At 39.3% G+C, this 11,623-nt stretch overlaps 1 protein-coding gene across 1 annotated transcript; it reads left to right on the top strand.

Moving 5' to 3' along the window:
• Positions 1-3,460: 3,460 nt before the first annotated feature.
• On the top strand, positions 3,461-11,263 carry haspin (histone H3 associated protein kinase). The gene is made up of 14 exons (XM_087779217.1): positions 3,461-3,742; positions 4,170-4,301; positions 4,502-6,200; positions 6,317-6,458; positions 6,537-6,688; positions 6,805-6,984; positions 7,179-7,264; positions 8,479-8,541; positions 8,619-8,710; positions 9,123-9,202; positions 9,686-9,774; positions 9,969-10,111; positions 10,192-10,294; positions 10,937-11,263. Exons 1-14 carry the CDS (start codon positions 3,591-3,593, stop codon positions 11,127-11,129), a joined length of 3,306 nt encoding a protein of 1,101 aa, XP_087635343.1. The 5' UTR covers positions 3,461-3,590; the 3' UTR covers positions 11,130-11,263.
• The last annotated feature ends 360 nt before the right edge of the window (positions 11,264-11,623 follow it).

The following is an 11,623-nucleotide window of genomic DNA, read 5'->3' on the forward strand; positions in this document are numbered from 1 at the left end:
GAAAACCTCACCAGCGAGGCTGAAAAGCTGCTCTGTGATGTCCGTTGACTGTTTATAAAATGTGTTTATAAATGTTTACTAGGGTTTTTCACATTGTTCCTTACATGAGGTGTGCACCTTGGTATAGAAGGGAGTAGCTCTATATACCTGGTGTCGGTTACTGGCATCCAAAGTAATTCATTCAACAGACCTATTGGCAGACTACAGACCAGTAGCGCTCATTCCAATCATCATGAAGTGTTTCGAGAGAGTGGTGCTGGCTCACATTCAGAGCAGCATCCCAGACTCACTGGACCCCCTGCAGTATGCTTATCGACCCAACAGGTCCACCACCGATGCCATCTCAGCTGTCCTCCACCATTCCCTTTCCCACCTGGAAAACAAAGAGTCCTACATCAGGATACTCTTTGTGGACTACAGCTCCGCCTTCAACACGGTGATCCCCTACAAACTGACCCACAAGCTGTCCACACTTGGCATCCACCCTACCCTCTGCGACTGGCTCCTTGACTTCCTGACTGGCAGACCCCAGACTGTAAGGATTGGCAAGAGAACATCAGCCAGCATCATCACAAACGTTGGCACTCCACAAGGATGTGTCCTCAGCCCCATCCTCTACACCCTGTTCACACATGACTGTGTCGCCTCCCACAAAGACAACACCGTCCTTAAGTTTGCTGACGACACCGCGGTGATAGGATGCATCACCGCGGCGAACGAAGCGGCCTACAGGACAGAGGTGGACAGTCTGGTTTCCTGGTGTGAGGACAACAACCTCACCCTCAACACAGACAAGACAAAGGAGATGATAGTGGACATGAGGAAGGAGAGGAGATCTCACCAACCACTGTTTATCCGGGATCTTGAAGTGGAGCGGGTGCGCAGCTTTAAGTACCTCGGGGTCCACATCACTGAGGACTTAACGTGGGCCACCAACACAACACAGCTGGTCAAGAAGGCACAGCAACGGCTTTACTTTCTGAGGAGGCTGAGGAAGTTTGGCATGTCGACAAAGATCCTCAGAAACTTCTACAGCTGTGTCGTGGAGAGCAGTCTGACCAACTGCATCACTGCGTGGTACGGCAGCTCTACGGCCATGGACCGCAAACGTCTGCCGAGAGTGGTTAAGACAGCGGAGAGGATCACCAGGTCTCCACTGCCCTCTCTGCACAGCATCTACCACCACAGAGTCCACAGGAGAGCTGCCACCATAATCAAGGACAGTTCCCACCCACAACATGGACTGTTTACACTCCTGCCCTCGGGACGCAGGTACAGGAGTGCAAAATGCAGGACCACACGCCTGAGAAACTCTTTCTACCCCACTGCAATAAGAATCATGAACAGCTGAACACTGCACTGTTGTCACATGTCACTTTAAATCCATCACATGTACAGTTCCCCTCCCTTTCTTATATTATTATTTTTTATTGTTATTTTATCTTGACTTTTTTTTGTTATGTATATTTATTTTTATTTTTTTGTTATGCCGATATTTGTGGAGGGACGGCAAAGAAAGAATTTCATTGCATAGGGAAACGTGTTTCTCGATGTATATGACAATAAACACTTTGAATTTGAATTGAATTGAATTGAATATACAAAACGTGCCACAAATGTGTAATTACAGAACATTTAGAACTGGACACAGGTCATCTTCCATGGACATCTTTATGCACTCTTCAGGTTATAATTAAAGGCATTTTAAAGATTATACAAATGTATATTTTTCAAAAGCCCAACAACTGTAATTGAATTAAAAAGAAAAGAAAAAAAGTAGAAATAGCATACTAAGCTCATCTTTGATTTCCAACCGTGTGAACAAGAGTTTTTCCCTGCTTATTAAAAAATAATTCAGGAATTTGACCATTGATGTTAAAACTATCAATTACAGCTCTTGTGTTTTAAATAGTTCAAAATTCAATGCTATATAAATTATGAAAGAGTTTGTTACGTTAAGGTTGGTTTTTTTATCATACAAATCCAATCCTATTTTCCATGTGATATGAAAACTGCATCCTCTGAACATGTCTGATATTGAAGGATCTGTGATGAATTACAAATACAGTATATAATAAGTGACGTATTCGTTGATCACAGTCTCTCTCTGGGTGTCGAGAGCTTAGGAAGTCAGGTGTCGGAATAATGTTTTACTCCCTGTCCCAAATGGGTTCCCTAAGTGTTGTAGGCATCTGTCTAAAGTCATCGTGGAAAGACATGCAACTACAGCCCTGCCTGCATAGACCTGAGACCTTCTAAATGGCGCCATCTTGTGGCGAAATTCTGCAGCGCGTATCCAAGACACAACAAGTATTGGATTTTGCTGTGCAGTAAAACCTCAGCAAGTAAGTAAGTATTTTTTATTTATATAGCGCTTTCCAAATGTCAGGATTTTAATGAAACAATAATACAACCATTTGCTGTTGGTAATAGAACAATAAAGTCTATCTGATCTTATCCACATCCACACCATTAATCTCACACGAACCAGAGGACATGAGCCAATATTTCTGAATATATTTTTACTCATTTAATCAAGTGCATCACTGCACTTGTAAATAAACTGGTCATTATTAAAAGGGAAATCCCATTTACATTATGTATATAGAAAGGAAGGGGTTTATATAAAGTATATATTTTCATGGCTAAAACTAAAAAAACAACAAGTTAACAAGTTTACAGTGTTATTAAAAACAGTTACATAGATTAATTGTAATTAAAAGGTGGGATGCCATTTACTATCATGCATATTACAAGTTAATATAATAAAGACGGATTAAATATGCAAAGTTAACACTACGGGCAAACAATGTGTAAACTCTTGAACACACAATTAAATTAAATGTTTTCTCTTGTAGAAAGAGAAAAGGTTATTTGATGTATGATTATGTTTCTTTGAATACCATACAAAACCATAGCAGAACTATTAATAAAACACCTAAACGCAATACACGTTGGGCACTAAGTGCTGTGAAAGGGTGAATAAAATAAACAATATTCACAGAGAGCAGAGGAATAACAAAACCATAATAATAAATATCAAACCATTAGATAAAACTCTAAAATGAATTATATAAAATAGCAGGAAGAAAACTGTGTGCTTGGATAGACGCGAAATACTGTATTATGTTTTTAACATTAATTTTATAAAATGTGATTAAATGATCATGTGATTTCGATGATCAACACAATTTGTGGAATCATTTTTGAAAAAAAAGTGGAAGATGTTTGATTCACAATTGTTATCTTTGGGAGAATAATTTGTATTTATTTTATGTTCACGATTTATCAATAACTTATTGACCAAAGGTTTCTGAAGCTTCATTTGTGATCTGAAGTCTCGACTTCGAACGACTATGAACTCCACACCACCAGGGGCGCTGCTCAGAAACACTGACTGTTTTTATTGACCAATAGATTCGGCGGGCGAGTCATTTGAAAGGCAGCGGTTTTTATACGACGGTGCCTATGGCGTGATCACCATTATTAGAATTCTTTAATCGTATTTATTTTTTATCATTCTTCTTGTTCGTGATTATTGTTTCCGAACGATTAGTTTGAATGTCCAGTTTCGTTTTGTTTTTTGAATCATGGAGCCCGGCAAGCCAGTGTTTTTAAAAACCTATGGCAAACAAAAACACAGAAAGATCTCAGCTTGGCTCTCCCCTGAATCCCACAAAAAGGCTTTCGACAGTTCAGACTCGGAAGACTCTTTATTCGACGATAAACCCATCGATATCAGGTATGTGATCGGAACAAGCTAGTGCTAAAAAAAGGGTTTATAAGATAAGGTGTTTTTTCAGATTTTTAATACATACTTATTTTAAACCTCCTGCCATAGCCACAATATGTATGTAAACATCTCGGGGATCTTAAAAAAAATAAAATAAAAGTAATGTACAGTTCGTAAACATCCGGTTTTTAGTTTAGTACTTTCCTCCTTTATTTGGTTATCCTTTGTGAAATACTTTATTAAAATGAAGTCTTGTGGAACAGCATCCAAGCTAAAATGTGTTTATGTTAAAATGTTTATTTCAATTAATATTAATAGTCCCTTTAAGAAATAAAATCAAAATATAATATGTGCCAACTTTACACAACTATGAGACAGTGAGTGAGACATCAACAAAACGGTGGCAACTAATAATCCATGCTTTTATTTTGAACAGAAGAAAGAAGATAAGTGTTGCAAGGCCTCCTGTTAAACCTCCCAAAAGGAAAAGGGCTCCTTTAAGAAAACTGGACATAAGCACAGATGAAGAAGGTCTTCCTCCCTCATCTGAACATGTGAAGAAAACCAGGTCAGTTTTGTTCGTGGCAAATGGCATTCTTCTACCATAGAACCAAGTCTTTCAATGATTTTATCTTACAATTGTTTTTTGTTTGTATACGGAATCAATGAGTTAATTTGTAAGTTGTAAGTTGTCCAAGTATAGCAAAAGAGTTCTAACTTTAACGCTAAATTTCAATTTGTTATGCGTTCCTCTATTTTACTCTGTAGATTTCCTCCTGTATCTTTGGACTGTTTTGTTACCCGAAGAAGACAACTCATCTTAGCCAAGCGTCCTGTTCTTGACTGTTTTGATGAATTTGTCTTTCGCAAAGAATCTTTGGAGAACAATAATGTTCACCGTCCAGCCAAGAAAAAAAGGAAAGCCTCATTGTTGACAGATTCTAGTGTTGAGATTGTGTCAACCAATGCCATAGGAGTTTTCAAAAGGCCCTTCCAAGAAATTTCCTTAAACCTGACAAATAATCAAAGCCCTGGATCATGCACCAAGAAACCCATCTTTTGCTCCACCCCGTCAGCAAGTGTATTCAGCACCTTGTCTCGCCCTGAACCATTTTCTACGCTTGAAAATCACAGCATGAATCTTCAGCGCCCGTTTGATGGAAACCTTGGGTCGCCTCCTCTGACACTGTCCCTTCCAACAGAGCAGAATCTTGAACAGGACAATCATCACCAGACCTCAAATCATAATGATGACAACACTTCTGACCGGTTTGAAGCTCCGAGCGTGGCCAAGATATCAAGTTCAGAATTGGAAAAACGTCAAATAGAGGATGCAAAGAAATCTGGACAAAGTCTCGATCTATGTACGGCTGACAGCGACAACAGTCGATTTTTGTCGGCAGAGGATGGGCTGGATTGGCTCACATATCATTTAAAGGAGCAGTGTTTGACAAAAACATGTAGCGTACAGCTTGAGAGAATTGAACTGGGTCTAGTTTCTACCTACTCATCATGTTTGGAGTATTCAAGCCCAATAATAATAAATCATAGTTCGCAACCCTCGTATGACACGAAGCTTCTGTTCGATAGTACCATGTCCACGACTGAAGATGAAGCAAGTCACTATGTCAAATCAGTGGTTTATGCAGAGACATGTGAAGACGGAGGGTCATGGATAAGATGTGAGACTGGAAACACGGTGATAACTGTTAACTCCTCAATAGATGAAGTGAAGGAGTCATTGCTTGCCAAGAGCCCCAACTGCAGTGGTAACATCAGTGCACAGTCACAAGTGAACATGGACATCACACCTCCAGTTGAAGACGTCTACATCAAAAGCTGCACCGTGAAACTACAGCAACTTGATTTGTCACTACTCAAGACTCCGTCAGAATTGTCTCATGTTCATAATTATAGTTGCGAGGAAAAGCAGGACACTGTGGATTTGACCGAGGCAGGGAACAGCACTACAGAAGAGGATGAGGCTGATCAGGCTAATGTGGTGGCAGTAAAGCGAAAAGACTGTAATGAATCACGGATTGAAAGTCTTGTGGATGACTTGAAGAAAAGATGTTTATCAGATAATGCTGCCGTCAAACTCAAAAGAGCATCATTGTCGCACCTTCAAGAGATGTTGAGGCGGAGAGTGTCGTCAACTGAGGACTCTGAGGACGTTGAGGAAGAAACTAGCTCCGGGAAAGTCAGTCTCGGGAAGAGAAGCTCGGCTATTTCTTTCAGCGACCATCACTTTGCTGCTAAAAGGAAAAAGGCCCCGATACATCCTAAAAAACTGAACAGAGGGAACACGTCCGTAAACCGATCAGGGGTGTCCAGGAAGGCGGGCATCAGTGGGATGAGTGTGAGTCGTTGGAAAAATACTGGCAAAAGAACATTGCAGAAGGATGGTGCGAAGGCACTTGACAACAGCGTCGTTGAGCTCATCTCTAAGCAGCGCAAGCAAACTCTGGTGAGAAAACCTTCATCTATTACACTTCATCTGCAGTACTAAGATGTAAAGCTGTTTGTACAAATCATGGCTTGTTGAGGTGGTGGTCATCTGTTTAATGTGTCTTTGGTGACCAGGATCTGTTCAAACCAGAAGTGGGTTTCTCGACCCCAGTGAAAGCCGGTTGCCTCATCCTGTCGCCGGGGTCTCACCCGCCATACGACACACAGACCTGGAGCCAGCTCAAAGCAGCCCTCTCTGTGCACCGCAAAGGCAAAGGTAACACAAATAGCCAAACTTTTGCCCTTTTTACAGAATATTTGACATGTGGTCCTTTTTCTACATTTCTTCCTTTAGTGCTGCGCACCCCAGGGGGGCTAAACAATCATATCTTATGTTCCCCTGATCAAAGAAGGCTGTTGGATTTCAGCAGAGATCTCTTCACCACACCCTTCCGTACTCCGCTTCCCAAACATCTTCGTTCACAACTGCAGAGTAACGAGTCTTTGGTAAATTAAACATATGAAATGCACAAGTCATTTCCTTTTTAACTTCATCTGCCAATTCCTGTGAACCCTTCACAGATAAAACCAGTTCTAATGGGTCCTCCCATCTTTCTTCACAGACGGAGGATGATCTGTCTGATGCAGAAAAAGTTCTTGCCGAGTGTAAGCAGCAGAGGCACCTCCGGTGGGAAGAGTGTATTCTACCTGAGCAGATGAAGAAAATTGTGAAGATCGGGGAAGGAACTTTTGGGGAGGTCTTCTCTATCATGGATGCTTCTGGAGAAAAGGTTGCTCTGAAGGTATGGCTGTTTCAAACAACTTGCTTTAAGGGTCTGCTAAATCTTATCTTGCCTTATTTTTTTATTTAAAAGATATTGACATTTAAAAATTCATAACGTAAACAGCAGAAAATTTAACCCAATGACGAGTTACAGGGAATTGAAACACTGAAGCAACTTATGTTGATTTATTGTATTGTTGTTTTCATCCTCAGGTGATTCCTGTGGAGGGCATAGAGAAGGTGAATAATGAAGACCAGAAGACCTTTGGAGAGATTCTTCACGAAATGATCATATCCAAGTAGGGGTTTCATTTTTGCTTTGGCTAAGAGTAGAAATGATATCAAAGATTTAAGAGTCTGTTAGAGAGAAGCTAAACTAAGCTCTATCAACTTTCTCTGTGTGTGACATCGATCTCTTAACCCAGCTGAGAGATTTGATCTTAATTCTATCCTGTTTGCTGATGACATCCAGCTCTACTGCTCTTTTGATCCAACTGAGCCCCAGAGGCTGAACAGCTTAGTCAATTGTTTGCTAGAAATCAAACATTGGCTGAGTGAAAACACTTTACAGCTAAATGTGGACAAAACTGAAACACTGGTGATTGCTCCTGATGATAAGATTTCAGGGTTGAGTCAGTACTTGGGTGACTTAGGTCAGTCTGTCAAACTGAGCCTGAGAAACCTGGGTGTTGTATTTGATAAAGACATGTCTCTTGTTCGACACTGCAGAAAACTGACCAGAAACTGTTTCCTTCAACTGAGAAAAATCTCTAAACTTAGGAAAATGTTGTCGGAACATGATCTGGAGCTTGTAATCCATGCGTTTGTTTCTTCTCGTCTGGACTATTGTAACAGTTTGTTTTCATGTCTTAACAAGAAGGAGCTGTCTCGTCTGCAGTTGATTCAGAACTCTGCAGCGAGAATTCTGACCCGCTCAAGTAGAAGAACTCACATTTCACATCAAACTGTTTCACCAACCACAGCAAAGGTGGTGTGATTATGGTAAACAGGATTTAATCTCCAGAAAAACAAAGTGGGCAGGGCTTAAGCACATTTTTTTAATGTAAATATTTCAATGACAATATAGTTGTGTACAAAGAGAAATACTGATGAGTACAATAGAGGTCCAAGATTAATTTAAGACGACACACTTAAATCAACACATTAGTTTCCCTCTAAGGTTGTCGAAAAAAAAATTCAAACACAAAGCAATGATAGGCAAATACAAACTGTAGACAAAAATAAGTTAAGTTAATATGAAATGAAAATCTCAAAGAAAGTTGGAATTAAAAATAGATATGAAAACAACACGAAAATTAGCAATTGTACAGCTTCATAAGCGTAAAGAAAAACTGTCCTCATACAAAAACCAAGATTAAGAAATCTAATGATTCACCTCATGGAACTCAATTGTCTGAGAACGGCAAACAACAAATGCAAGCTGATGACAAGCCGTTAAATACAAATCATTTTCATATTTGACTGTAGTTAAAATGATGCATGTGTTCCACAGAGAGCTCAGCAGCCTGAAAGATAAGCAGCAGAATCAGACTCACGGCTTCATTGGACTTCACAAGTGAGCATTTTCCTGCGTCCTGCTCTCTGTCTTCCAACTTCTTCAGGCATTGACATATTTCTTTTCTTTCAACCCAGTCTTCACTGCGTGCAGGGATGTTACCCGGCTCAATTTCTGAAAGCATGGGATGCTTTCCATCGAAAAAAAGGATCAGAAAACGATAGACCAGGTGAGAATAACGCCGGAAGAAGATTTGGTATTTTCAACTAGCTAGACAAAATCATCTAGTTTCTAGAGATTAGTAACTGTCATCATTTCTTTATTTGTATTTGTTTGCTGAACATTAAATATGAACAAAGGACATTCTTGGTTTCCTGAATGATCAGTAAATAATAAAAAAAAACGTTAAAAAAACTACACAAAAACAGGTGGTGGGTCTAAATAAATATTTTTACAGCTTAAATTTAATGTGGGAAGAAAAGGTCGGGTTTCAAGAAAAAGTAATATGTCATGAAATTAAGATGAACATTAATATGATTTTCTTTGTTTATTTAATATTTAATATCAGTGAAACAAATTTGTAAATGCACATACTGGTCTACAGAATGTCCACATACAACAAAAACTTTTTTTTTCTTCAGATTTCTTCGGAAAAGATCAGATATTCATAATATTGCAGTTTGAATTTGGAGGCGCTGACCTGGAGAACAGCAACGGAAAGGTATGGTGACCTCACATATACAGTGTCTGTTGACTTTATGAAGGAAATAAAATGACCTCAAGAGTAATTAGGGATGAACATATATTATATTACAGCCCATAACTCCTTAAGATTGTTACTGTTTTACAAGTTCATTTCACTGTCGTATAACATTTATACTCTTACAATTATCTTGAATCAATTTTGGAGACATGCCTTGATCTGAATTTTAGATAAAATGAACAATTAGGGCTTATAATTCACTCAGATGTGACTTTAGTAATCAACATATTGTCACTCTTCAGCAGGAACGAAGTTTAATAGAGCAAAATCTGAGAGGAATTGTTAAGGTAATGGCAATTAAGAAAAAGTTATTTGAATCCTTAATGTCTCCGGAGAATACAAATTGTTCTTCTATTTAATTAAGGGTAATATCTTTAAACTGTGAGCATCTCTCATTTTATGAAATCTTATAAAAATGGTTATGTTCCCCCCTCCCTCAAGCTCATGTCTCTCAATATGGCCAAGAGCATCCTTCATCAAGTCACTGCAGCTTTAGCTGTTGCCGAGCAGGAGCTCCGCTTCGAACACAGGTATGTCAAACGACCAAAACTTGTCCTTTTGTTGACGAGAATAAAAAGCTGAGCCCAATCATTAAAATGACTGTGAATGTAAAACTATATTGGCAGCTTTGTAAGAGTTAATTTAAAATGAAATCTTAAGATAATTCCCATTATGAATGAGTAGATGTTAGTAAGGAGACACATGTAATGCAACTCTAATGCAGGGATCTTCACTGGGGAAATGTCCTCGTCAAGACGACCAAACAGAAGAGTGAGAGTTTCCTCATCAATGGAGTGACACACACCCTGGAGACCCGAGGAGTTCTGGTCCGCATCATCGACTACTCGCTGTCCAGAATGGAAATTGGTGGGAATCCCGTCCTCAAGCACAGTACATATGCTTTTACTCATCAACAGGCTTGTTAAAAAAAAGTGTGGTCTTCATAGATGGTCTGACGGTGTCCTGTGATATTTCCAACGATGAGGAACTGTTCAAGGGCTGGGGAGACTATCAGTTCGACATATACAGAACGATGAGGCAGGAGAACGGGTGAGTGGAAATGTCTGATTCCAGAATGTAACTAGATTCAATCAGGAAACATTTTCCAAGTCCAAACTGAATTCAGCTGAGTTAGCTATTGAGTGCCAATATTAATCTAACAAGACATTAAAATAACTTTAACACAAGCATCCAAAACCTTCCCTGAAAGCAAGTTGAGCAGCTAGATTTAAATTCATTAAATGTACATTCAAAATGGATTAATAGTTAAATCAAACAGATGGACAGTTGGTGAATATATAAAATGTGTAAAATAAATGGATAAGTTACGGTTCACAGTTTTTATAACTTCATTTGACAAGTGATGAACAGATTGCTGTAGACCAGGGGTCCCCAACCTTTTTTGCACCACGGACCGGTTTAATGTCAGACAAGATTTCGCGGACCGGTAAAAGTACCATTTCAGTCCGGGCTCTTCCTACATGATGACAACACAGACACTAACGTCTCTTCAAAAGCTTTTTTATGAGTAAAAAAACATATAAAACGTTCAATATAAATGTAAAATATGTTGTAGAAAATGGTTGGGGACCCCTGCTGTAGACCACATCCAACACCAAAGCTGTACTTTGACCTCCATTATGGGCACTTGTCGTTTCCCACTTGTACTGATTGTGTCTTTGCTGCTCCTAGGAACGACTGGAGCGTCTATCACCCGCACACAAATGTGCTGTGGCTTCATTACTTGTGCACCAAACTTCTCACTATACAATACCGCACATCCGGGGGCCGAGTAACCAAGGACGCAAGGGCATTACTGACCCAGTTCCAGGAGGATGTGCTGCAGTACACATCTGCCACGGACGTGTTGAAGGCGTTTCCTTGAAACCATTGTTTCAGTTTTTTCAGAATCCAGTTTTTTTAACCTCAGATTTCGCTGTGGTTTTAACTAAATCTTATATTAAAATATTGTTTCTATGTATTTTCTTCACTATCCATACATTATGGACGGTGTTTTTAAAAATGTTATGTTTGGAAATGTCGCATCCAAGTAAAATTCTGGAACTGCTATTAGTTATTAATTAAGTACGTTTTATTTGTCTGTTTGAGGGCAACTTCAATTACAATTTGAGTCAAACATTTCCATTCAATTTTATTGAGCTAAATAAACCTCATCGGTCTTACTTGACATGTTGAAAGACATTTAAGTTCTTAAATAGATATTTTACCTCTTGTACTCAGTATTTTGGATGAAAACACTTGGTTTTTCAGGAGATATTTTTAGGAGATATTTTTACCACTCTGCTGTGATTGGTGTCATCTATCCCCATAATCTCCACCTTGTACGTAATGAAGGACTCAGCTCTCGTAGCCTCTCGT

The sequence above is a fragment of the Callionymus lyra genome, chromosome 1 (assembly GCF_982586985.1).
Source record: "Callionymus lyra chromosome 1, fCalLyr1.hap1.1, whole genome shotgun sequence".
NCBI classification, from domain to species: Eukaryota; Metazoa; Chordata; class Actinopteri; order Syngnathiformes; family Callionymidae; genus Callionymus; species Callionymus lyra.